At 37.4% G+C, this 23098-nt stretch overlaps 6 protein-coding genes across 8 annotated transcripts; 4 read left to right on the plus strand and 2 right to left on the minus strand.

The window, feature by feature from the left end:
* The first annotated feature begins 59 nt into the window (after positions 1-59).
* Positions 60-5717, plus strand: LOC119084369 (alpha-N-acetylglucosaminidase-like). Of its 2 annotated transcripts, XM_037194329.1 has the most exons (6): positions 60-383; positions 3244-3707; positions 3876-4466; positions 4629-4844; positions 4911-4997; positions 5064-5717. In XM_037194329.1, exons 1-6 carry the CDS (start codon positions 242-244, stop codon positions 5703-5705), a joined length of 2142 nt encoding a protein of 713 aa, XP_037050224.1. In that variant the 5' UTR covers positions 60-241; the 3' UTR covers positions 5706-5717. The 2 variants fall into 2 exon arrangements, with proteins under 2 accessions (XP_037050224.1, XP_037050216.1); XM_037194321.1 differs by having other exon boundaries at positions 3244-4466.
* A 1012-nt stretch (positions 5718-6729) lies between these two features.
* On the plus strand, positions 6730-7779 carry LOC119084423. Of its 2 annotated transcripts, none has more exons than XM_037194402.1 (5): positions 6730-6888; positions 6978-7191; positions 7255-7495; positions 7556-7591; positions 7668-7779. In XM_037194402.1, exons 1-5 carry the CDS (start codon positions 6800-6802, stop codon positions 7724-7726), a joined length of 639 nt encoding a protein of 212 aa, XP_037050297.1. In that variant the 5' UTR covers positions 6730-6799; the 3' UTR covers positions 7727-7779. The 2 variants fall into 2 exon arrangements, with proteins under 2 accessions (XP_037050297.1, XP_037050304.1); XM_037194409.1 differs by having other exon boundaries at positions 6740-6888; positions 6956-7191; positions 7668-7776.
* Positions 7780-10458: 2679 nt separating this feature from the next.
* Positions 10459-11586, plus strand: LOC119084417 (peroxiredoxin-6). The gene is made up of 5 exons (XM_037194390.1): positions 10459-10702; positions 10755-10930; positions 10991-11192; positions 11261-11333; positions 11400-11586. The coding sequence occupies exons 1-5, from the start codon at positions 10620-10622 to the stop codon at positions 11526-11528; spliced, it is 663 nt and encodes a 220-aa protein (XP_037050285.1). The 5' UTR covers positions 10459-10619; the 3' UTR covers positions 11529-11586.
* Positions 11585-15770, minus strand: LOC119084379 (C-mannosyltransferase dpy-19 homolog). The gene is made up of 9 exons (XM_037194344.1): positions 15550-15770; positions 15218-15479; positions 14966-15151; positions 14529-14736; positions 13332-14463; positions 13089-13261; positions 12342-12529; positions 12142-12267; positions 11585-11867 (listed from the first exon to the last, which is right to left on the minus strand). Exons 1-9 carry the CDS (start codon positions 15605-15607, stop codon positions 11666-11668), a joined length of 2535 nt encoding a protein of 844 aa, XP_037050239.1. The 5' UTR covers positions 15608-15770; the 3' UTR covers positions 11585-11665.
* Positions 15771-17234: 1464 nt separating this feature from the next.
* On the plus strand, positions 17235-17875 carry LOC119084439 (UPF0184 protein CG14818). Its single transcript, XM_037194420.1, has 2 exons — positions 17235-17445; positions 17511-17875. The coding sequence occupies exons 1-2, from the start codon at positions 17319-17321 to the stop codon at positions 17714-17716; spliced, it is 333 nt and encodes a 110-aa protein (XP_037050315.1). The 5' UTR covers positions 17235-17318; the 3' UTR covers positions 17717-17875.
* On the minus strand, positions 17832-22371 carry LOC119084407 (tRNA (guanine-N(7)-)-methyltransferase). Its single transcript, XM_037194377.1, has 4 exons — positions 22216-22371; positions 22052-22155; positions 21594-21994; positions 17832-18033 (listed from the first exon to the last, which is right to left on the minus strand). The coding sequence occupies exons 1-4, from the start codon at positions 22290-22292 to the stop codon at positions 17929-17931; spliced, it is 687 nt and encodes a 228-aa protein (XP_037050272.1). The 5' UTR covers positions 22293-22371; the 3' UTR covers positions 17832-17928.
* Positions 22372-23098: the final 727 nt, after the last annotated feature.

A 23098-nucleotide genomic window follows, 5' to 3' on the forward strand; every position in this document is an offset into this window, starting at 1 on the left:
TATAGTTATTGAGTACGACCATCTCAAACAATACAAAGCTAAAACTAAACATGAATTTTTAAGTTGTAAACAGTTCATATCTTGTCGTCGAACAACCAAGTGAACAACTCATTCTAATCATCACGCTTTGTAGTTGTAACTTAGTTGCGAATTTAGTTTTGTTTCGTGACGGCATTAAGATGGAGTGTTTTCAGAAGTTTTTATTTATTTGAATGGAAGGTCGTTTTTGTTGATTGTTAAAATGATGAAGTTTACCAAATTTCATTTCATCCAAATATTTTTACTTTCGATGTGTATCTATTTGATAGTGAATGTGCTTGTTTTTTCTGCTATCAAAAATGTATCCCAGAATATCACAACAACGAGTAAAGCATGGACCAAAGGTAACGCAAAATTCATTCATAAACTGAACTCCAGGTTCGTACGTTTTGGATTGTTGCGTAGCGTAACAATAGTGTATTACATACCCGCAACTTGATTTTAATTTTATTTTTTGTTACATTGAGCTTATGTATGGCGTAAATAATAACAAATTCAAATTGACTGATGAAAAACGCAATATCTCACATTCCCAGATTAAAAAAGGGACATTTATTGGTGAGTGGGCACTATATCTTCCGCTGGCAGATATTAAAAGATTACGTCCTTGTTACCAAATGTGAGTGATGTTGCCGAGCCGAAGGCAAGAGCTGCAGTCATACAAGCCAAAGTATGGAACTCCAAACAATTTAATTTCATGTCAATGAACAACGCATTAAGTAATGATTCATTTTCCGGGGTGCAGTGAGGATAAGTCATTTAGAAAGCTAGGGATAAATACATTTCTTAACGTGCTTAGCTGCAAACACACAGGTCAAAAATATTGGAGCTGCAATTTAAACTTTTCTTAATTGTAAAACAAACTTTATTACTTGACTTGATCTTGTTCCAACTCTCTGTCTACAATCATAATACTCTGACATTTAAATCAGTTGAGATGATGGTTCGTCTATAATTTTAATTTAACACAAACTAAAAAAACTCAAATTTATGAATTCAATGTCTTGGATCTGTGAAGAAATTTAAAATTTATTCAAATCTGGAAAAAAAATTCATAAAACATAAGCGATATGCCTGTTGTAAAAGCAAATTGATTTTATTTTGAATTTTTTCCAGCAGCTGTTAATGATGTTCCTAAGAGAACATATGAGACTTGTCTATAATCTTAGATAGATGTCTCATCACGATCTACACTTGGAGATAGAAGTACATACGCTATACGCAAGTCCAATAGATAATTAAGTTTTGTCGAGTCGTTCAAGAAGTACCTTTTAATTTAGTATTTCTATTGCTAATGTTAGCAGCATGAAAAGAGTTTAGGTAGTGTATATCTACATACACGTGCAGGTATGATAAGTAGGTATAGACATATTTGTCTGCTACTTATCATATCATAGCACGTGTGTGTAATATGGTCTCCATATTCTTAACCGATATGAGATATTTTCCTGAGTTGTTCTGCAATAAATTTCTAAAATTTCTTTCGTTGTTCTTGAACATGTCCTTAGACATGAATTCTAAGTGGTGCATTAGGCCTGTTCATTTTAGAGAAATAGTCTCAAATTCATCTGGCATGGTGTTTATCTGGTCCGGAAGACTAAAATATTGGACCCGTATTTTTAGACCCGTACGAAGTACTGGGGTCTTATAGGTTTACGCATACGTTTGTAACACGTCGAATTGGACTCCCTGAGTAAGGGGAAACCTATTGTGGTTGTCTAGAGATGCCAAATCCGCGAAAAAAAAAGTCCGTCTGTCTGCACGATAACTTGAGTAAAACGCATCCGATTTTGAAAATTCTTTTTTTTCCCGTTTGGTAATGTCAAAAGACAGGCTAAGTTCGAAGATGAGTGATTTTGGATCGACCCCTCCCGAGCTGTGGCCCAATAAGTGCTTTACGGTTTTTCGAAGATATCTCCGGACATTTAAACGTTAAACTTGTAAGTGATACGTCAAATAAAAGGTATTTACAATACCGATCGACAAAAAAAAGTTTATGGAAATCGGATGACCGACTCGTGAGTTAGACCCCTTGGTGTGGAACAGGCACAGGGCGGCAAGCAGTTTTTGCTTGTAGGTCGGCCACATTTGAACATATTTCGTCTGTTTTAGCTTTATTAGATAGGTATTGACCGTACCAATCAGGGAAATTTTTTTTTATGAAATTATGTTCTCCGGAGCGTGAGCTAGGTCTCTTGGAGTGAGCTCTTATCTGGCTACTCGGAAGTACAGTGAACGTGGTGTATTTTGACAATATCTCGAGTAAATTTTGGCCGAATTTCATGAATTTTTTTTTGTTTGAAAGGTATTAACGAATGTAAAGCGTCTGTACTATTTCCGGTCTCCTAACAAAATGGCTGCCGGCGGCCATATTGGATTTTAGTAAAACGATATAAAGTGGGAAAAATGATGCTTAGAGAGTTTCTGTTAACATGGAAATAATGTGTTAAGTGTGAGGGGTTTCAGGGATTCCATATACGGACATCTATATATACCTATATACAGCTATATTGAGGTATATACAGGCATATAGAGCTATATAATAGCATGTTCCTCTGTGAAATGTTTATTTACAGTGAAATATAGGCAAATATAGCGGTATATAGCTGTTTAAATAGGAATTTATGAAATTTGACTTCGTACGGGCTGTCTATATTGGCTCCGGCAATTTAATTGTATATGATAACAAGGCAAAGAGTGGATAATGTAAGTGATTTAAAAGGAAGAATAGTTTTTCAGCAGAGAAGAAAATGAAGTAAGAGAAATGAAGAGTTTCACATTAAAGGCTTTTGATACGAATAGGTGTTTCGTACGGGTCGGCGTTAGCTATGTTTTTTTACAATTTTAAAAAATAGTTTAGATCTGGGGAGCTAAGCATTTGTTCAAATGTACGAGTGCGTTGGTTAGAAGAGTAAAAAAAGATATACACCATCATTCTCCTCTCTTCTAACCAACGCTTTCGTACATTTGAACAAATGCTTCGCTCCCCAGATCTAAACTATTATTTAAAATTCCAAAAAAATACGGGTCCAATATTTTAGCCTTCCGGACCAGATAAACACCATTCCAGATGAATTTGAGACTATTTCTCTAAAATGAACAGGCCTAGTGATGCATGCTTGCCTCAATCTTTTTAGTTTTAATTGACTCTCTGTTGTAAGGAAGAACTGTTCTGTGTTGTAATTCAACTTTATTGCTTTACAGCTCGCCAATCTATGTACGACGCAACCAAGCCTAAAATTTCAGCAGCTCGACAAGCTTTTGCAGCAATGGAAGTAATAAATCGAACAGTACCAGACCATATAAGCTACTTTAAAGTCATAGTCGATTTTAAATTGAAATCTCACACATTTCGAATTACAACATACAATGATTCGAAGACCGTTCTAATAGAGGCGTCATCCGGCGTCATAGCATGCAAAGGCTTCTATTACTACATAAAATACCATTGCAATGCTCACATTTCATGGGAAGGATCAAATGTTAATCTGCCAGACACTTTGCCCAAAGTCAATGTTACGATAGAATCACGCAGCCAGTTCATTTTCTACCAAAATGTTTGTGCATACTCGTACAGTTACGCTTTTTGGAAATGGTTTGATTGGCTGCGCCACATAGACTGGATGGCCGTGCAAGGAGTAACATTAACAATAGCTGCCGTTCAGGAAGTATTATGGGAACGTTTGTACATTGATTTCGGCTTGACCAGACATGAAATCGCTGAACATTTCGCCGGTCCTGCTTTTCTAGCATGGCAGCGAATGGGTAATATTCGAGGCTGGGGAGGGCCGCTAACGGAAAGCTTTAAGGTAAATTCCTTTTTGTTGCAAAAACAGATCATAAAAACGTTACGAGAATTAGGAATTGTTGTGGCGTTGCCAGCATTTTCGGGTCATGTGCCAGTATCATTCAAGAGAATCTTCCCGAATGCCACCTATCAAACGATTCCAATATGGAAAAGAGGATTTCCGGACCAATTCAGTGCGCCATTATTTCTCGACCCCAGCGATGAATTGTTCAAAGATATTGGCGGTCGTTTCTTGATGGAAATTCGTAAGGAGTACGGATCGGATCATATTTACTATGCGGATCCATTCTATAAAATCGCGGAACAATATGCGTCTACGGAATATCTATCGAACGTTGCACACAGAATTTACGATACAATGAAATCAGCCGATGCTAATGCTATCTGGATGCTACAGTCCTGGGTATTGGAGAAAAATCCTCTTCTGACGACCGACATGATTCGATCGTTCTTCACAGCAGTTCCAGTGGGGAAGATGCTCGTTTTGGATTTACAGGCCGAACAGAAACCGTTTTTCAATCGAACGTCTTCTTTTCATGGTCAGCCGTTTATCTGGTGTATGTTACATAACTTCGGAGCGACATTGGGCATGCACGGATCGATAAATGTATTGAATGAGGTATGAAATTCAATTTAGAATTTGTAATGTGACCGCTGGCCCAATTTATTTTGTCAGCAACAATCACTTTTTGATCAGTTTTTGCTGACTACTGATATACTTGACCTGGGCTAGCATGGAAGCCCGGAATTGGATTTTTCAATATTTTATATTTTTCTCAAGGATATTGCTAGTGCGAGCACATTCAGTAAGTCCTCGATGGTTGGGGTTGGAATTGCACCAGAAGGCATCAATCAAAATTATGTAATATACGAATTTGCTCTGGAACGTGGATGGGACTATAGTTCTGTGAACATAACCGAATGGTTTGATATTTACACATCTGGCAGATATGGAGTGCGAAATTCCTTTATTTCTTCGGCATGGCAAAAACTAGTGGTAAGCTGAAAATGTGTTTTTATGTCCGCTATTCAATTGAATTTGCTTTTTATATCCACTCAACAGAAGAGTGTCTATTCTTTTCGAGGAACCCGTGAGATCAGTGGAAAGTACATTGTTTGCAGACGGCCCTCACTAAAACATATTGTGTGGGTACGATGATACGAGTAAAAAAACAAACACTGAACCTACAGACTACAACAAAATCACTATTTTCAGTCATGGTACCATTTCGATGACATCGATGACATTTTGGTAGATTTCCTAGCATCTCCAGTTAACACAGCGAAAGGCATCGAACTCTACAAGTACGACTTGGTTGATATCACTCGTCAAATGATTCAGAACAAAGTTGAACTACTGTATGAAAGAATGGTTATCTGTCTCGAGCAAAGAACATGCCCCGAATTCGAAATTTATGTTCAACAATTCGAATTACTTTTAAATGATTTGGAGCGTATTCTAGGGACAAACGATAAATTTTTGTTGGGTACTTGGTTGGAGAATGCAAAAGATTTGGCTACTAACGAAAACGAAATGAAAATGTACGAATATAATGCACGGAATCAGATAACAATATGGGGTCCTACCGGGCAGGTATACGACTATGCTATGAAGCAGTGGGCCGGAATGATTTCAGATTATTGCTGGCCGCGATGGAAGTACTTTTTTGACGAGCTGCGAGAAACAATTCATTCGCACGAGTTTTTCAACGAAACGGAGTGCCAGAGAAATATCTTCAAGGCCATCGAAGAACCGTTCGTAAATGACAATAAATTGTATAGACTGAATGCAAATGGTGATACGATATCAGTTGCAAGAGAAATTTATGAAAAATGGAAATATTTCTTGGTTGAATAAATCTTTGAAAATTTACATCGATTTCGTCTCTCTGTTCGAGGGACGAGATTGTTATTTCGATACTCACGTCCAAAGCTCAAGATTTTCATAATCATTTACGCTACCACCTTACGTTTATTACCAGTGCTCCCTTAGTGCTCAATGAGAGAGCATTGGCTACACATCGATAGCTTCTTATGGATCTCTTTTAATAACTTTTTCTTATCGAGTTGGTATTTTACGATTGCGGTGACACAATCAAACGGCACGTAGAATGATAAGGCGGTCGATGGAGGCTCTATTTTTTATCACTGCTTGATATCTCTTTCTCTTGTGGTAACATGTCGCTGAACTTATATGAAATGTTCATGTTGTTTATAGCTCACTGAACATTAAAAAGCTTTGATATTTGTTAAAAACGTTACATTTTTCCATTCAATACTTACGATGGATGGAAACTACGGGAATAATTGTTCTGTGTACCACAGCAACAGTTGCGTCAACTATGGTTTCCAGTTCCTCAATGAGTCATCACGATTTACGATAAACTGGGAAGAATACTGAGAATACTGAATACTCGGTTACTGAGATAAAGTTACAGATGATCCAGTCATGAATCCTCAAAATTTACAAATTCTCTGAATCTGACTCACAGTTACGTACAAATAAGTCGGCGAAATGTCTTATCATCAAAAAATGTAACACCGGATTTCACAGCCAACGGTAGATTGTTTATGATTACATGAAGAAATCGTATTAGGTGTGGCTTTATCTCGAAAATTTCTTACTAATAGATGATGCCATCACATCTATAGTTCGATTTCTGATTACTTTTCAAGTGTCCTTAATTGATTGTTTTCAAAGGTGTATTCCCGTCAGAGTTTATCAGGGTTGATAAATTCATCTCTCATCGATAGACTTGTCTCGATAAATATTGTTGCCTCGATGAGTTTTGACTCTGACGGGAATGCACTTAATTTAAGTTTCTCAATGTGAATAAAGTAACTACAAGACCAAGATAAGCACCTGATAAGTGAATACAATTCGGAATATATAAGCAATGAAATCCCTTGAATAGTTTTGCATTGGCAGAGTTCAAAGATTCTTCAAACGAAATGTGCAAAATTGCAATAATTCTTCTTTTGGTCTCGGCCTCTTCTCACGTCAATTCACATGGACGCCTCTGGAGACCATTAAATCGATCGTAAGATTGAATTGTTGAACTTCGAACGAATCACTTCTCATTTTAGTTTGTGAACTGAAAAAGTAAGGAAATTTGTACAAATTGCACAGATCTGTTTGGAGAGATCCAGCATTCGCATCTTTCAACCTACCCCAAAACTATGACGATATGCAATTGTGGTGCGGATCAGTTCATCAGCCAGACAATCCTGGTATGATATGTGGTGTCTGTGGCGATCCTTTGTCTCAAGTTCAACCGAGAGATAACGAAATAGGAGGTAGATGGTATCGAGGAATTATAACCGAAAGATACACCGCCGGAAGTGTAAGAAAATTCAATTCACAAAGCAAGGGATATAATTTCCAAAAAATGTTTTAACGCAAGCAGGTAATCGAAATCGAAGTGCAAATTACTGCTGCCCATTCCGGGTTCATGGAGTTCAGATTGTGCACTAATCCTCAATCTGGTGAAACACAGGCGTGTTTCAATCAACATCTTTTACAACGCGCTGATGGACAAGGATCACGAGTACCTGTCGATCGTGGAGCTGGCTGGTATAACACTCGGTTCCGTCTTCCAATTGGTGTAAGATGTGACCACTGTGTGATACAATGGAATTATAGAGCCGGTAATGATCGAAATGTAAGCTCTTTCATCAAATTAACATTTTATTTACTGAGGCATATAGGTAACGATTGGGGTCTGTGTCCTAATGGTACTGGAGGTACGAATTTATATCTTCTATGATATCTTTGTATAGAATTTGTAATAAATTTTCTCCTTTAACATTAATGGTGCAGCTTTGGGCTGTGGACCGCAAGAAACATTCCGTGGCTGTGCAGATGTTAGCATTTCATAAAGACCCTGTGATTTACTTTTGACGTGTAGTAAATAATTAAAAAATCAAATAAAAAAAAGCGAATCTGTTTTATTGGAGCTAGCTTACCAGGAACGATATCATATTATTAAAAATGCGAATGCACTTTTGATAATTTTGGATTTTATCAATCAGCTGGATCTCTGAACAAGGTTACACCAAAGATTTTTGAATTTCATCGGCACCTTTAACTGCAGGGCAAAATCTTTAGAGAGCGTTTATAAGAGACGTCAGCATTTGGAGTGATGAAAACAGACGCTTTGTATAGAAAATTGCAGATCTCCCCCTAAAAACACCTAAGTAATGCGAACGGAATTTATGATACTAATATTCATTTTTCTATAGACTAATTTTTCCTTGATCCAGGTAACAAAAACAAAACTTTTTCTTCTTCGATCAATAAAAATTGGATTTATTCTTTGAATGAGTGTTACATGAAAACAAGCTCTATTTTACAACACAAGCATTCGTACATTCTTCCATCGTATCGAATCTACTGTTATCGCCATCTATACCTGCAGAGCATTCAATAAATCTACTTCCTAAACATCTATTCTGTGTTGCGCTAAAGCTAAAATTCGTCTTGCTCGATCTACAGTATCCACCTCTAATGGGTTCAGTGGCGCATCTTGAATCTCTTTCAGCTGTTGAAATAGAATTTCAAATTTACAAAATTAAGGCATTGCACAGAACTACTTACCATCGCTAAAATTCAAAATAATTGCCACGAATAGAAAAATTACTGGCCAGGAAATTGTCTTCATGATGATGATCACTTCTTTACTGAACAAACAACACCAAGCTGAATTAATTTTTGGTTTTTAATCTTTGAAACGAGTTCTGATTATTCGTTAAATGTCAAGTTTAAAAAAATTCAAGTTATTAAAATTATCACTTTTATAGCTGGGGGAGCTGCGGAAAATAAAAATTGCTAGAACAACATTGCAAGAATAGTACATTACGTCCTTGTTTGGAGATTTTTTATTTTGCCGAGAGGGAGGTTTGTAGACCAATTCGACAGCAAGGACTATAATCCCTCGTGGCAATTTTTTTCTCGATAACAATGAAAATTCATGAAAAGTTTGTGGAGATCTGATGCTAAAAACAGAGTGTTGCAATAATATGAGTCTGTCAGCCAGCGTAAAAAAACGTAAGAAGGGACCCGTTCGAATATGTACGCAATAGCTACTTTTACAAAAATTTAAGATGGCGGCTGGTGGACATTTTGTTAAGGCATAAACAGTACAACCGCTTTACGTTTTTAACTACACTTCAATCAAAAAAACGTTCACAAAAATCGGATGAAGTTTACTTGAGATATAGGCAAAAAACCATACATTTCATTGACCGATCTACGCTCACTCCGAGGGCTCCAGCCACTGGAACCGTTGACCGATTTTGACTTTCTTTTTTCCTGGATTGGTATTGGTAATACTGTTTGCATTTACAAATTGAAGTTAATTGCGGCTTGCAAACTTTCGGCACCCTGGACTTTACTTAAATAGTAGAGGAATGCCTCCAAATAAATTTCTAAAAATCCAAAACCGAGTTCTAGATTTTTAGAAATTTATTTGGAGGCATTCCACGACTATTTAAGTAAAGTCCAGGGTGCTGAAAGTTGGCAAGCCGCAATTATTTTGATTGTAAAGAAATTGTTATCATTGGTTAACGTTTGCTCGATTTAAAGCCCTAAAATAGACTCTAACTCGCGATCTACTGATCTGATTTTAATAAACAGGTATCAGCACGACAGAGTAAACAGGCAGGAGCGCTTGTTTGACCAGCACGGTCGTGGTATCAGAAAAGGTTTCCTCTTTCTCAGAGACTCCAATTCGACGTGTTCGACGTGCGGGTTTAATGATTACTGTTAAATTTACTTTGTCACACATTATTAACGTTAAAAAGGTCATATAGACTCTGTAATTGTGCAACTGCATTTGCAAGCTGAGCAATAATAGTTTTTGGTTATTTTTAAATGTTTTCATCTTAACCTGTTACAGGTTAAACATTCGAAACAGTGGCAACGCATTAAACAACAGTCGAAGAAAATTGAATATCGACAAGTTTTCTGATTTAGGAGTTATTGTGGGTTGTGTGGGCTGCATTATCAATATAATTTTGTTTAACAAAAGAGTGACTAAATTCCGAATTTATATGTTTCCTCATTTTGAACCGAATCTAGTTCTTCATTTGTTAAAAATTAAACGCAATGTGTGGATTGCGAATACGATCTACAAAAAATCAGAAACATCTTGATGTTGACTTTTCTTCGACCGTAAAACGACCACGAAAATAAAATCTCGAATTTCAATACCTTCCATTAAAAATAAACAGGCAGAACAGACAAACAATGACCAAAATTTTCCTTTCCGTTGAAGTTTTTTGAAGTGAAGTGATAGTGAATTAAAATCCAAAACAGTACTGGTAATCATTCGAGTTTTTAAACAGCATTCCGTTTCCCATTTTAAATATTTGTGCCACTCATCGTACACTTGTTCTTGGCACCAGAAAATCGGTCTATTTTTAGTGAGCCACCAGTGAATTTATCCAAAATTGACAGAAAAGTAGGACAAGATTCTAAGTTTTCCTTTTTTCGTGTAAAAGAGATAAAGGGATACCGTACTCCTCTTTAAAAAAAATCAAATTCTTAGATGTCTCAGACTCACCTCTCATTTTATCAATGGACGCATAAACCATATAGTTTCATTATATTACATTCTGTACCGTCAAATTATAATCACATTTTTTCTGGCAACACTGTTCTACTATTTACACTTTCAGCACTGCTCACGTCTGAACCACACAACATTCCACTTATCACCTAATCGTAGACACCAACGATCAAAGTTTAGGACAGAGACGTACTTAATTCAAAATGAATATTGGCGATACATTCCCTAATTTTGGAGCAAACACAACTGTCGGACCGATCGATTTTTACGAGTGGCTTGGTGATTCGTAAGCTTTAAAAACAAAACAATCCTCGATTATTACTAACCTGTTTCCTCAGTTGGGGTATCCTTTTTTCACATCCGGCTGACTACACTCCAGTTTGTACGACCGAATTGTCGCGAGTAGCTAAACTCGTCCCGGAATTTCAAAGCAGAAATGTGAAACCAATTGCCCTTTCTTGTGATAGTGTTGCTTCACATCAAGGATGGATCTCTGATATTATCTCTTATGGCAGTAAGCTTTGAACGATAAAAATGTTCGGATGAAGCAGGTTCAAGGACTAAAATTTTACAGATCTTCCCACCGACAATCCGTTTCCATACCCGATAATTGATGATGAGAAACGAGAACTGGCCCATCAATTTCAAATGTTGGACAAAGATGAAATTGGTAAATCTGGTTTGCCGTTGACGTGTCGAGCTGTATTTATTGTTGATGCGAAAAAGAAGTTGCGTGCAAAGATCTTGTATCCGGCTACCACTGGCAGAAACTTTGAGTAATTTTGTGTTTCCCTTCGGTTTGTATTTAAACACAAAACTAATGACGAAACCTTCACAAATTTAGTGAAATTCTGCGTGTGATCGATTCAATGCAGTTGACTGATACAAATAAAGTTGCTACGCCGGAGAATTGGAAGGTGATTTTCTGATATTTTTTTCGTTTATGGCAGCCTTACCAACTGTTCTCTTTTACACATTTTCAGAAAGGCGACTCTTGCATGGTTCTCCCAACAGTAAAAGATGAGGATATTCCTTCGTTGTATCCAAACGGAGTTGAGGTGATTGAAGTTCCTTCCGGCAAAAAGTACTTACGAAAGACTCAATGCCCATAGTGCCTTATTAACTCCCACCAGACCGGTTCCTTTAGCAAATAAAATTTGTCGAACGATTTTGATTTTGTTTGCATTTTTAATAGTTCATTTAATACAGCGATTGTTGTCATCTATACCGCGTTTACACCAAGCCCCATTTACATACTCAATTCGGTGAGACTGTTCTTTCCGAACTCGACTTGAACGTATTGCGAAAACAATTTCAAAATGAAATATTCCTCGTTCATAAACACTCGCAGAAAGTTTGGATTGCTCTTTTTGAACAATTCAGCACACAATGGAATATTGTCTCGATTCTCCGGTTCAATGTTGTCCCAAATGTCAAGAATTTTGCAGCTTCTGGAGGGAAGAAAACAAAAATTGGATGAATTGTTCGGGAATCGTAACAACAAAATGGCAGTGGACATAACAGTTTGATGGTTGGAGCTTTGACGCAGTGTTTAAAACTTTCACTCAGCTGAAAGAAGTTTGCGAATGAATTTGGAGACGGAAAGGACCAACTGCAACAAAACTGTGCTTCCCCTGAATTCTCAATTTTCGCGACTATTTGTTGTCCTACTCCATTGGCATCGATGGTAGGCAAAGCATAGTCTAGCATCAATATTTAACTTACCTTTTAGAAGATATGCATTCGTTAAACGGTACAATTATGTATTGTATTTCTAGTCGAGACAGTTGATTGTAAATTTGTGTATACGGCTGCTTGCTGAACATTGAATACACTAATTTCGTTCGCTCTCTGAAACGGAGACGAATTGATCGATTACACTGATCATTTTACTCGGATCGACACTGAAAGGATGGATACGTCACCTCATATTAAAAAATTCTAGTCTTGAATGATTGACTACGGGGCGACCAGTAGTTAACATTATTGTAGCCACTAAATCAGCTGGCCCTGCAAATACTGCATCCGCATCTGTATTTACATTGATCCAATCTACTGCTTGTTTCAATTGATGATCGCTGTATCCTCTTCTCTCGTACTGATTTTGAACGTTCTACAAAGGAATGTATAGGTGGATAAGTACTTATAACCGATCGCACTAGACGCACGATATTTTAAAGTTAACTTTTTTGGCTCGGTGAATGGCTGGACGCAATGAGTAAGGAAAAAGTGCCACAATAAAATAGGGGAATAAGCGAGACAAGACTCCACATTCAATTAATATTTCGAGTTGTCTGCTATTTATGAGTCGAAGTGAAAGATGGTCACTAAAATGTACCGTGCCACTAAGGCTCGGAAGATTAGGTGACCAGATACTTCAGGTAGCCTGACTCAAAACCTGATTATTTCAAACCTGTTGGGCCAGGTTTCAGGTTGACCTGAAATTTTTACAAATTTTCAAAACAAAATTGTAAAGAAAAATCGAGTTGTCCTGATACCTAGCCTGACAGGTCAATGTAATTACAGATTTCAGGTCATTTCATGTCAAGACAAAATTTATCAAATCAGGTTTCAGGTAAAATTCAGGTTGGCCTGACCTGTTCCGAGTCGTACGGTACGACCCCAAGGGAAACAATTGCCGTTAGCCGTCTCAATAACAAAATTGTACGAACCTCTATTCCCGTCTCGGCAATGCTGCAAAATACCAAGAAGAGGTAGACGAACCAATAACGATAAGTTGCATTGGGAAACCAACTTTTAGGTGGTAACGACGATGCCATCAAACACATGAATGGTGTCAGTAAATATTTTAATTTCACAACCAAACCAGCCATCATAAGGAATACTGTAAAGTAAAACATTTGAAATGCATTCAAACATTGAGAGACTTCAGCGGTCGTGTCCGCATTACTTACCAAATGTTTGCAGCACATTGTAGAAATAATGTGGCTGAATGAAATGATCTCGATAAATAACGCCCACGTTTTCATCCTCCTTTCGTGGCGCCTTCGCTTCATTATCAGTCTGACTATCCGATTTTGTTTCTTCGCTGTCTTTTTTGCTTGCATCTTCTTTGTTATCTTCATTCGAAGCTTCTGGTTCGTCTTCTTTGTTCGTGTCGCTAGAGTCTTTTTCAACCGCGAACTTAGCGTTCACACTTTGGCCAGATGTCTTCTCCTTTTCCGAAATTTCTTCTTTGAATTTCTGCACATCTTTCAAAAATGCCGCCCGTTCGTCAACCTTTGTGCGAACGTTTTTCAGTTTCTCGCGTTTGTATTTCTCATAATCGTAATTGCATTTCTTCAATGCTTCCAAACAAGCCTTAATCTCTTTGTCCATGTCAGTGTTGACTAAATCTTTCATCGAAACTCGATTCTCTTCCAAGTAATCTTCAATCAAATAATTTTTCGCTCTCTCCTTCTTGTCTTCGTTGTTTTCGTTGATTTCACGACGCTTCTGCAACCATTTGGATAGGAAAATGACGATGAAGACGCCGAAAAACTTTCCCACAAACAATTTGTTGTACGTTTTCAATGTATCCATGTCAATGAATCCCATTTCGGCATTGCACAGATAAACCAATGTGTTAAACGACGACGGTTTTATGCGAAGTTTGGACAGTATGATGTCCTTGTACAGCATGTCCACACTGTCCCTGAAATTCTCCCCATAAATTGCCCGCAAAATATCACAAAAAATGATCAACACAAACAGGAAGTTGAATACGTAGTCCATGTAAATGCGACGGAATAACGATTCTCTGGCGTCATACGGTTTTTTACGTAATTTGAACATGGACGCGAACAGAAGCAATGTGAACAAAATGGTCATGTGAATCGATGGAAAGAATTTCTCATTTTCCAGCATCACATAGTAAGCTATCATATTCGACACGAACTGAGAGATGACATAGTCCGAGAACAGATTGAACGAAATCATGTCGAATTGCAGCAACGTATACATGATGATACTCTGGGCTCCGAATATGTATTGCGAAAAATGCCACGACAATACGGCTAACGTTGAATTGATTGCCAATTTGGTGATCTGTGGTGAAGAGAGGATCGATTACCATTTGAACTTGCCTATCAGTATTCACACAAAGGCTGTACCATTATGCAGGTGGTCCGTTTGGTGGACTTGTTCTGAGAGTATATGTAGTGATCCGATTTGATACAAATAGACAAGTAAAGCATCTGTGACAATATGAATGGATAAGCGAAATTCTCTCTAGCGGCCGGATATCTATGGATCCTTGTGGCATCGTTGTGAATAGTAAAGTAGTATGTGACAGCTGCCAGCCCACCAACCATGTTACCGCTGAAATGAAACGTAAGATTAAAAGTACAATGGATACACCTTGACGAGTGGACAAGAGGTTAACTGTGGACGAGCGTCGAATGGCTAACTTTCGACGACTGGTTAACCCTAAATATACGACTTTCGTATGTAACTTTCGACACTCTTGACGATCTAGTATTACACAGATGCCTTTGCTTACTGCTAAGTCTAGTCGCAAATTATACTGTCCACAGGATGTTTCACTAACCTGAGATGCGTAGCGTACATAAATAACACAAAAACGGCGAAACCACCCATATACCAAACTGCTTCCAAGTAGAAATAAATTGGTACTCCCAATCCCTCACAGCTAGCATATCCATCAATAAACAGACACGTTTTCGTGGAGATTTCGAAGTAGGTGGTTACAGCCATAAAATACTTGTAGAGGTATCTGTGGAAAATGTTGCGGTGAATTTTTTGCTCGTTAATTTTGTGGCCGATCGATGCCAACGTTTACCCTAAAACAATTTCTGGAAAAATGTGGAATCGATAAATTGTGTTCAGCGAACTGGGATATTCCGTGCGGTTGTCTCGTAACAGTTTATTGAATCCGCTCATAAAATCCGGCGCATCGGCAATTGTCTTGTAGTATGAATAATATAGGGCATGATCGGACTTGAAGATCAGTTCTCGGCCGACATTGTCTAAGTTGCTAAAATTTGTTTCACTTTCGAACACAGAACTAACGTGAAACACATGAACGAAGAACAGTCCCATACCTGTAAGCAAAGGGTGTGATTAGTCGAAGAACTCCAGCAAAAAGTATACGAAATCAAATCCAACACCAACCAATCAATGCTTGGGATGCAATCAGCAAAGGTTTATTACTTCCCGTATCCGAAATCATTTTTACAAAGTTTTTAATTCCGGTTTTGTCAAACACACTTCATAGTTTCGTAATTGTTTTATTCTTTCCATGCAAAGTGGTTGTGTGTTTTGATTTTTCAATATTTTCCTGTGCTGTCAAAACCTATTCGACCGGTGAATAAGTTATTTTCTTTTTATTATTTTCTTCCGTCAAATCGCTTATTGCGCGGGGAGGGAGAACAGTTTTTGTTTTCAAAATTGATGGCCAGGTCTGGTGTTACAATCCAAGGTTTTCAGTTTTGATTTGGAACAGGTATACACAAACTTAGACGAATTCTTCCTAAACGTCCTAGAAAGGTATTTCGTACGGTAAAATGTGTCCCCAACATGATGCATATTACGTACAATTTTACGTAGAGTTTTACACTAACACATTTTTGGAAGTTGGCAGTAATACTAAGAAAATCCAGAACCGCGAATGTAAAGTTTTGTTTTTATTTAATATTCGGGACAATAAAAACGATTTTTGACAAACCGAAAACGAACGAGAGCATCCACAGAACCATAACCTCAACACTTTTAGAACAATTTGTCAACAATCATTTTTTGGCTACACTCGCGGAATTTTGAAAACCTACACATTTGCGGTTTTGTGTTCTGCTGGTTTTTTTTTGTGCATTTCGCTTGTATTTTTACATGAAGAAATCAGATACTCAAGTAAAACACAGAAACACAGATTTGACAGCTGAAATAACCTTAACAAACAATAAATTTACTGTGAAAATATTGTGCATACACGTTTTTTGAGTGTAGCTTAGGAGAAGATAAAAGATCTAATCTTTCAAATGTTTTTATGAATTATGTGAAATCTAAAATATTTTTTCACGAAACCTTTTTGCGCATTTATTAATCCATTAGAATAAATCACTCTTCTTGGAGTACACTTCCGGTCTCTGAAAGTGTTCAACTTCATCCCAAGGTAATCGTTCAAATATTTTTCTTTATTTTCGTTCAATTCAAAGGATTTAGTAAAAATATTCGAATTCTTCGCGCTAATTTTCCCATAAATTCTCAAACTGTCAAAAATTTCGTTTTTCATGTCGGTGACACAATTTTTACGTAATTTCCAGTCTATATATAATTCATCTAAGTACACAAGTCATGGACTACACGACATAGTAAAGTCAACAGAGGCAGAAGCGGTTCAAGATGGAAGCAGTCGTCATGTAGACTTTCTTAAACCTAGTTGGCACCAAAGAGAACTTTTGATGCCACTGCCTTCGTGATCAACTCAGAAGTGTCTTGACCTGTTCTTTCAGAACCTTGGACTTTACACACAAGAATGTATTGAGTTCGTTTAACAAATATGGTTACCCGCCTTCGTGGGTGTCTTACCTGTTTTAGAACCTTGAAAAATGGAAAGTGTGATGTAAAGTCGCCAGCATTTTCATGGACCAGGCCAGAATTTTCCACTGAGATTAATATCAAACTTTCTACCTTGCATACATACTTTTGAGTTTTTCGAAATTAGTTGACATCGTATCGACTGTGGTCGAGGATACGAATTAACCAGCCCAACCAGTCTGCTTACATCTTTGCATCGACGTAGAAATGAAAAAATCGTCATTGTAAAACTGCCAATGAATTTGATTTCTATGTAAACCCAACCGCTGTCACTACCATCGAAATAAAATTATAACAATAATGTCATGTGATTTGACAAATCCAAAATAAAAACAAAAAATCTTTAAATGTCTGACCAAAACGATTCGAGCCAGGAATATAATAGCATGTCGCCAAAGAGTGGAAAAGATGGTAAGACAACGAGCACGGGACCCGGTCCAATCGCAACGGATGCCGTCGAAGAAGATCTGAACGGTAATTGGTTTTCTCCGTCCGGAAGTAATTTATTTGAAGAAATATTGTTCCGTCTTGGATTACAGAAATTGATAGCGTCGACTCTAATCTGGATTCCATAAATTCGGTTCTTGATTTCATCGAGCAACGAACGGATAACATTAGAGCTCAGCTCTTGGAACTGTTAACATCGAGTCGTGAGATACGACAATCGATTATTGAGGAGAATGGTCAAAGTTTGAAGGACGAGGCGAACAAAAATCAAAATAACGATGGAATGGACATGTCATAAAGTTATTGCTGGTACAGAGGTAACAGTCACGGGTTTTGTTCGTACCCGTTTCTGCTACCGCATTCAGTGTTCGATGGTCGCATTGTTGCATGGTGTAAGATAAATTTAAAAATAATTTTGTGTTTTCTGTTGAAATTAAAATGTATTTTACCAAAACTACAACGCTGGACTCAAGAGTAGAATACATTTAATGCAAAATTAGTGGCAGGGAGTCACAGACGCCGGTACACTGCCACGAATTTATCACCTTTGTTTCTCGTCACTTTAATTCCTTCTTCGCTAGTCTCGTACAGTTTTTCAACGACAGGGTCAATTTCCTGGAAAGTAAATAAGAAAACTGAATTATCAGAAGAGATTTACGGGAAAAAGATGTTTCTGTTGGAAGAAGATTGGTTTTGATCGGAGGTGAATTAATAAAAATCGGGAAGGAATTTTTACTTGAAACAACAAAATGACCTTGACCTTCAGGGAATCCTAGTACAGTACGATGTATACCATCACACTTCTTTCCAAATGGAAATTGTTTTCGGTTGTCTTCTCTTTCAAGTGCCACACTCAACAATATTACTGAGTTTCTTTTATAGAAAAATAGGTCAAACAGCGACCATCAAAGAACCGACAGGTTTAACTTAGATTATCCTTTTCGGGAAAATATAATCCATGAAATTTGGAATTTTAATTCGCACTAGAGATGAGCGGGCCGCCCGAAATACATCGGCCCGACCCGACCCAACCCGGCCCGATCGGGTTCGGGTCCGGGTTTTAAAAATTCATTCGGGCCGGGTCGGGTCGGGCTTTGAAAACAAAAATTCGGGCCGGCCCGACTTAGAAATACAAATTTAAAGTAAGCCAATAAAAGCCTATAAAGCATGAAACACTAACTTATTTTATTATTTTACTTCGCGTATAAGATTATTGCAAAGCTTTTATGCGTAGAAAATGATTTTTCATTAAATTTCTTATAGTAAAAAAAAGTCGGGTCACGTCGGGCCGATGATTTTTTCGGGTCGGGTTGGGTCGGGCCGCGAAGAGAAAAGTCTCGGGTTGGGTCGGGCTCGGGTTCAAAAAATTGGATCGGGCCGGGTCGGGTCGGGTATTGAAAAAACGTCGGCCCGCTCATCTCTAATTCGCACAGATTTTCAATAATTTCGCAAATTTTATCCAGGTTTGATTTTGAGAAACGTTACGTGGATAAGAAAACCGAGAAGCACTTTCAAGATCAACAAGAAATCTTAGGAATTTTAAGGGCTTAACTACATTATCCCAATTATTTAGTAGATTCAACTACTATCGAGTGACACAGTGGGCGAAGAGTATTTTCATAAATTTTTCTCCTGTTTTCACTTGGAGATAAGGTGTAATGTAAATTCGAAAAGTCTATCGAAGAACGAAAGCCACCACCGCAGAGGTTAGAGACCTTCATTAGTTGGCATGAATAAGAATAAAGCGTAAACCATTGTCATGAACGAAGATGTTAATTTAACAGATTAAATCCGAGACAGCAGAGATGAATTTCGCAAATATTTGAGTTACTTTATGAAAGCGTACATCTCTATACAGGTACGTACGTACGTACAAAATGCAACGTCATTTTTGGCGAGACAAAGGAATCATTTACGAATCCTATAGCCAAAACCGAATGCTGATGTCGTCAATTTAATTGTGAGCTAGCTTTCACTTTTTATTTTAATATTCTTTAATTCGTTGAGATAAAGATATTCACCGTATCGTGAACAAAAAAATAAATAATTTTTTCGAATTAAATTATTAGACAGACATTTACCATATTATCCCTAAACAAATCCACATCAGAATTCGGTTTAGTTAGTCTGAGGACTGTAGATAATGAGTGGCAGAAATGTTGCCATTTTCACTTTATTTTTATACAATGTGTGGCCTTTGCAATATTTATTATAATTCGCGACTGATATAAATAGAAACTATTTTCATGTTAAGGTACACTCAAATTTTAGATAATTTTCATTTATTTATTTATTTCATTAACCATTCGGTAAGTGGCTGATTCAACAAATGTGCGGCTGGCATGCTTTCGAAATAAGAAGAAATAGCTGAAAATTTAACAACGTAGAAGCTGACAAATTCTCTCCAAAAATATTCCCGTCAAGAAGAAACGCCAAGAACAATCGACAGAGTGTGAAGAGACGCAGAGAGACGCGAAGAATGGAAAATTGGTCTGTTTTGAGTCTCTTCCCTATTTGGAGATTTTTCTTGGCGTTTTGTCACATTCGGTAGATTTTTAACAAATCAACAAAAATGATGATAATTTTGTTTGATCCGATCCCACAGAATCTATCCTTTTTATACGGAAGGTAACGCAAAGGCGCTATGTCGGTTAGGGAACCAACCCTAATTAAAGTGACGGAAAGGCGTCATGGTCGATCCTAGCGGTACTTTTACGAAAAGTAACGTCAGGCGGTTTTGTTCGATCCTAAGGAAACTATCTAGCAACCTAACTACATTTATTAAGATTGTAAAAATGCAACGTAGCCTTTGCATTTTACATGTAAAATTAGAAATTAGTCAGCAGTGTATGATTCTACAAACAAAGGAATAAGGTGGTATTTTGACAGCATGAAAACGAAATTTGTTTGCTAGAGAGGGTATTGAAACTATCCTGTTACGTGATGTCAAAGGCAAAATAGTCATATGCAGGATGTTTGATCCGATTTTTTATTACATCAAAATCGAAAGAGATTTAATGCGTACTTCAGTCTTTTTCAAGCAATCAAAATCTTTTTGTTACTTTGACGTTTCTTTGCACTTTGACGATGTTTCTCAGCGTTTCTTCACATTCTGGCGGTTTTTCTTGGTGATTCATATCAACCAAAAATGATGAATTGTCAAGAAAAAACATCAAAGTGTGAAGAAACGCTAAGAAAATTAGCTAGAGTGTGAAGAAACGGCAAAATGTGATGAATCAATCCCAAAAAAAAATTGTGATCTGACTTTGGCGATACTTTAGGGCTATCGATATCGCAAACAGAATGATTTCGAATCGGTTCTTTTATTCCTTTTTGGCTGTAATACGCCATTTGAAGAGTGAATTCTGATTTAGCGCGTTGCTGAGAAAATGAAAACCTAAATTTTGAACAGTTTAAGAGGCTGATTCTGATTGGTTAAAAAAATCCACGGTGGCAAAAGGGTGACAAAGTGAGGACTAAATTTGATGTAATAAAAATTTCACTTAAAATTGTACTTTTCAGTCCGGTGCAAACTAGCATAGCATTCGTTCCTAGAATAAGTTTGTCTAGACTTTGTGGTGTCTTCCTGAAAGCTTATCGATATTCGAGAATCAATTTCGAAGATGAAACGAATCGATCAACTGCTCTCTAAATCATTTGTAAAGGGCTTCTCCAGGCTTTATATGCGAATAAATATCTTAGCAGTAAAGGCCACAAAGGCTTTTAGAAAAACTGGAAGAAATTCGGTAGATCGAAGGATTTGGATAAAAGTAGAATCAAGATTTTCGTTCGTGCAATTAAATGATGCACCTTGGAAATGGAGAAATGGAGTCAAGAAAGACAGGGAATTAGTTCTACCAACTTAGTCATTTTAGGTTCTAATCCCGCAGACCAAATTCATTTGTAGACGAAACTTTTTTCAGTTAAACTTTGTTAAAGGTTTCAAAATAGTGTTCCACAATATAAGCAATAAGATTGCAATGAAGAGATCTATCAAGAACTTAGGCATCTACCGGTGTTTATGATTTCACGTAGTCACTTCATTCTGTTATTGTTTAGGAAATTGCTGGTGGGTAGGAATTTGTATGTCCTTACGGAAATGATAAAATTAAGGACCGAAGTAAATTAATGAAGGATAAAGGTAATGACGAGACAGATCACAAAAAATCGCTTACCAGTTCTTCGTCGCCAAGGCGAACATAAAGCGGATGCTCTTCCATATGCTTCACTATCCATTCGTGTAAGTCTTTGACATCTGTTATCGTATAAATTAGACCGCCCGGGCGCAACACATAGCTGTATTCCGTTAACAGGGCCTGATTGATGATTCTCCATTTGTGTTTCGACCTTTTGAAATGTGGATCCGGATACATGAAGAACATCTTGGACAATTGGTTCTTCTCGAAGAAATTCGGTAAATATTTCATGGCATTCGTCCGTAAACAGGCTATGTTCCCATATTTGTCTGGGTGTAGTTGCCGCAATGCAACAATTCTGTCGATCACATAGTCGGACACTTTAACTCGTATTTCCATTCCGATGGCATATTTATCCGGAAACAGTTCACCCAATGTGACTGCAACGAAATGAATTTTTCTCAAATTTTTAGAAATGTCTGACCGCAATTACTTACCCAAAAAGCCCCCATAGCCACAACCAATATCAGCAAATTCCACTTTACTCTCGCCAATATTCGGATACAGCGCTTTCCAATCGAATTGACTGGGATGTGATGGGCTGGAATTTAGAATTTAATTTTTAAATTTGCATGGAACCGTCATTGAGTGCAACAATTACTATGTGAAACAGTGATCGGCTATCGGATTGGAATGGGCCCTTTGCCGGTAGAATCTTTTTTGTGGTAATCTGGACATTCTTGTTATTTACACGTACTGTCGAAATGAAAACAAAAATAAAGAAAAGTTAGGTTAGATTACAGCATGTATACCATGCATTGTGGTGACATTAGCAGCAATGCTGACAGACAGTGGAGAAATGTGTTGAATATTACAGCTTTCCGCGGTTGAAGTTCAAATTTTTGGAAGTAAGGCTGTAAACCTTGAGGCTGAGGTATGGTCGATCTATCTTCAGAATTTATATCAAAACGGGCCAAGGAGACCGCAAATACTTGTTTCTTAATTTCATTGAAGTTTATTACATTGTTTTGTTGGAAGGCTGTGAACTATCATTATGAATTCATTCACCTCATGACAAAGGACCTCATGTAACAGAAGAACTATGTGAAGAAGTGTTCCGAAAAAATCTGAAATGTACTCGAGCTATAGTATTATCTCGAGAGTCGCTGCTCGATAATTTCTCTGTGAAAATAATGTTGAAGCGATCGGTAACTTCAGTTTATCATCAGCTGATACAAAGTAAGTATATAGACTAGACCTGTTCCAAATAACTGCAGGGCCGAACTTAAACAACACGAACGGCAACGATTTTATCCACAGCAACATAAACTACGCGACTTTTAATACAAATATTGATAAAGCTATCACGGTGAGTTTGAATAAAATTTTAGTTCGAAGTAAGCGCATCCAAATTGTTAAGACTGTTTTTGTGAGAAGACTAGACCATGATCATTTTCCGATAAAAATTAAATCGCATGTACGGGGATTTTTGAGATTGCTTATTTTGTATGATTTCCCCTGTGAACACTTCTGAAGATTTTACA

The sequence above is a fragment of the Bradysia coprophila genome, chromosome X, assembly GCF_014529535.1.
Source record: "Bradysia coprophila strain Holo2 chromosome X, BU_Bcop_v1, whole genome shotgun sequence".
NCBI classification, from domain to species: Eukaryota; Metazoa; Arthropoda; class Insecta; order Diptera; family Sciaridae; genus Bradysia; species Bradysia coprophila.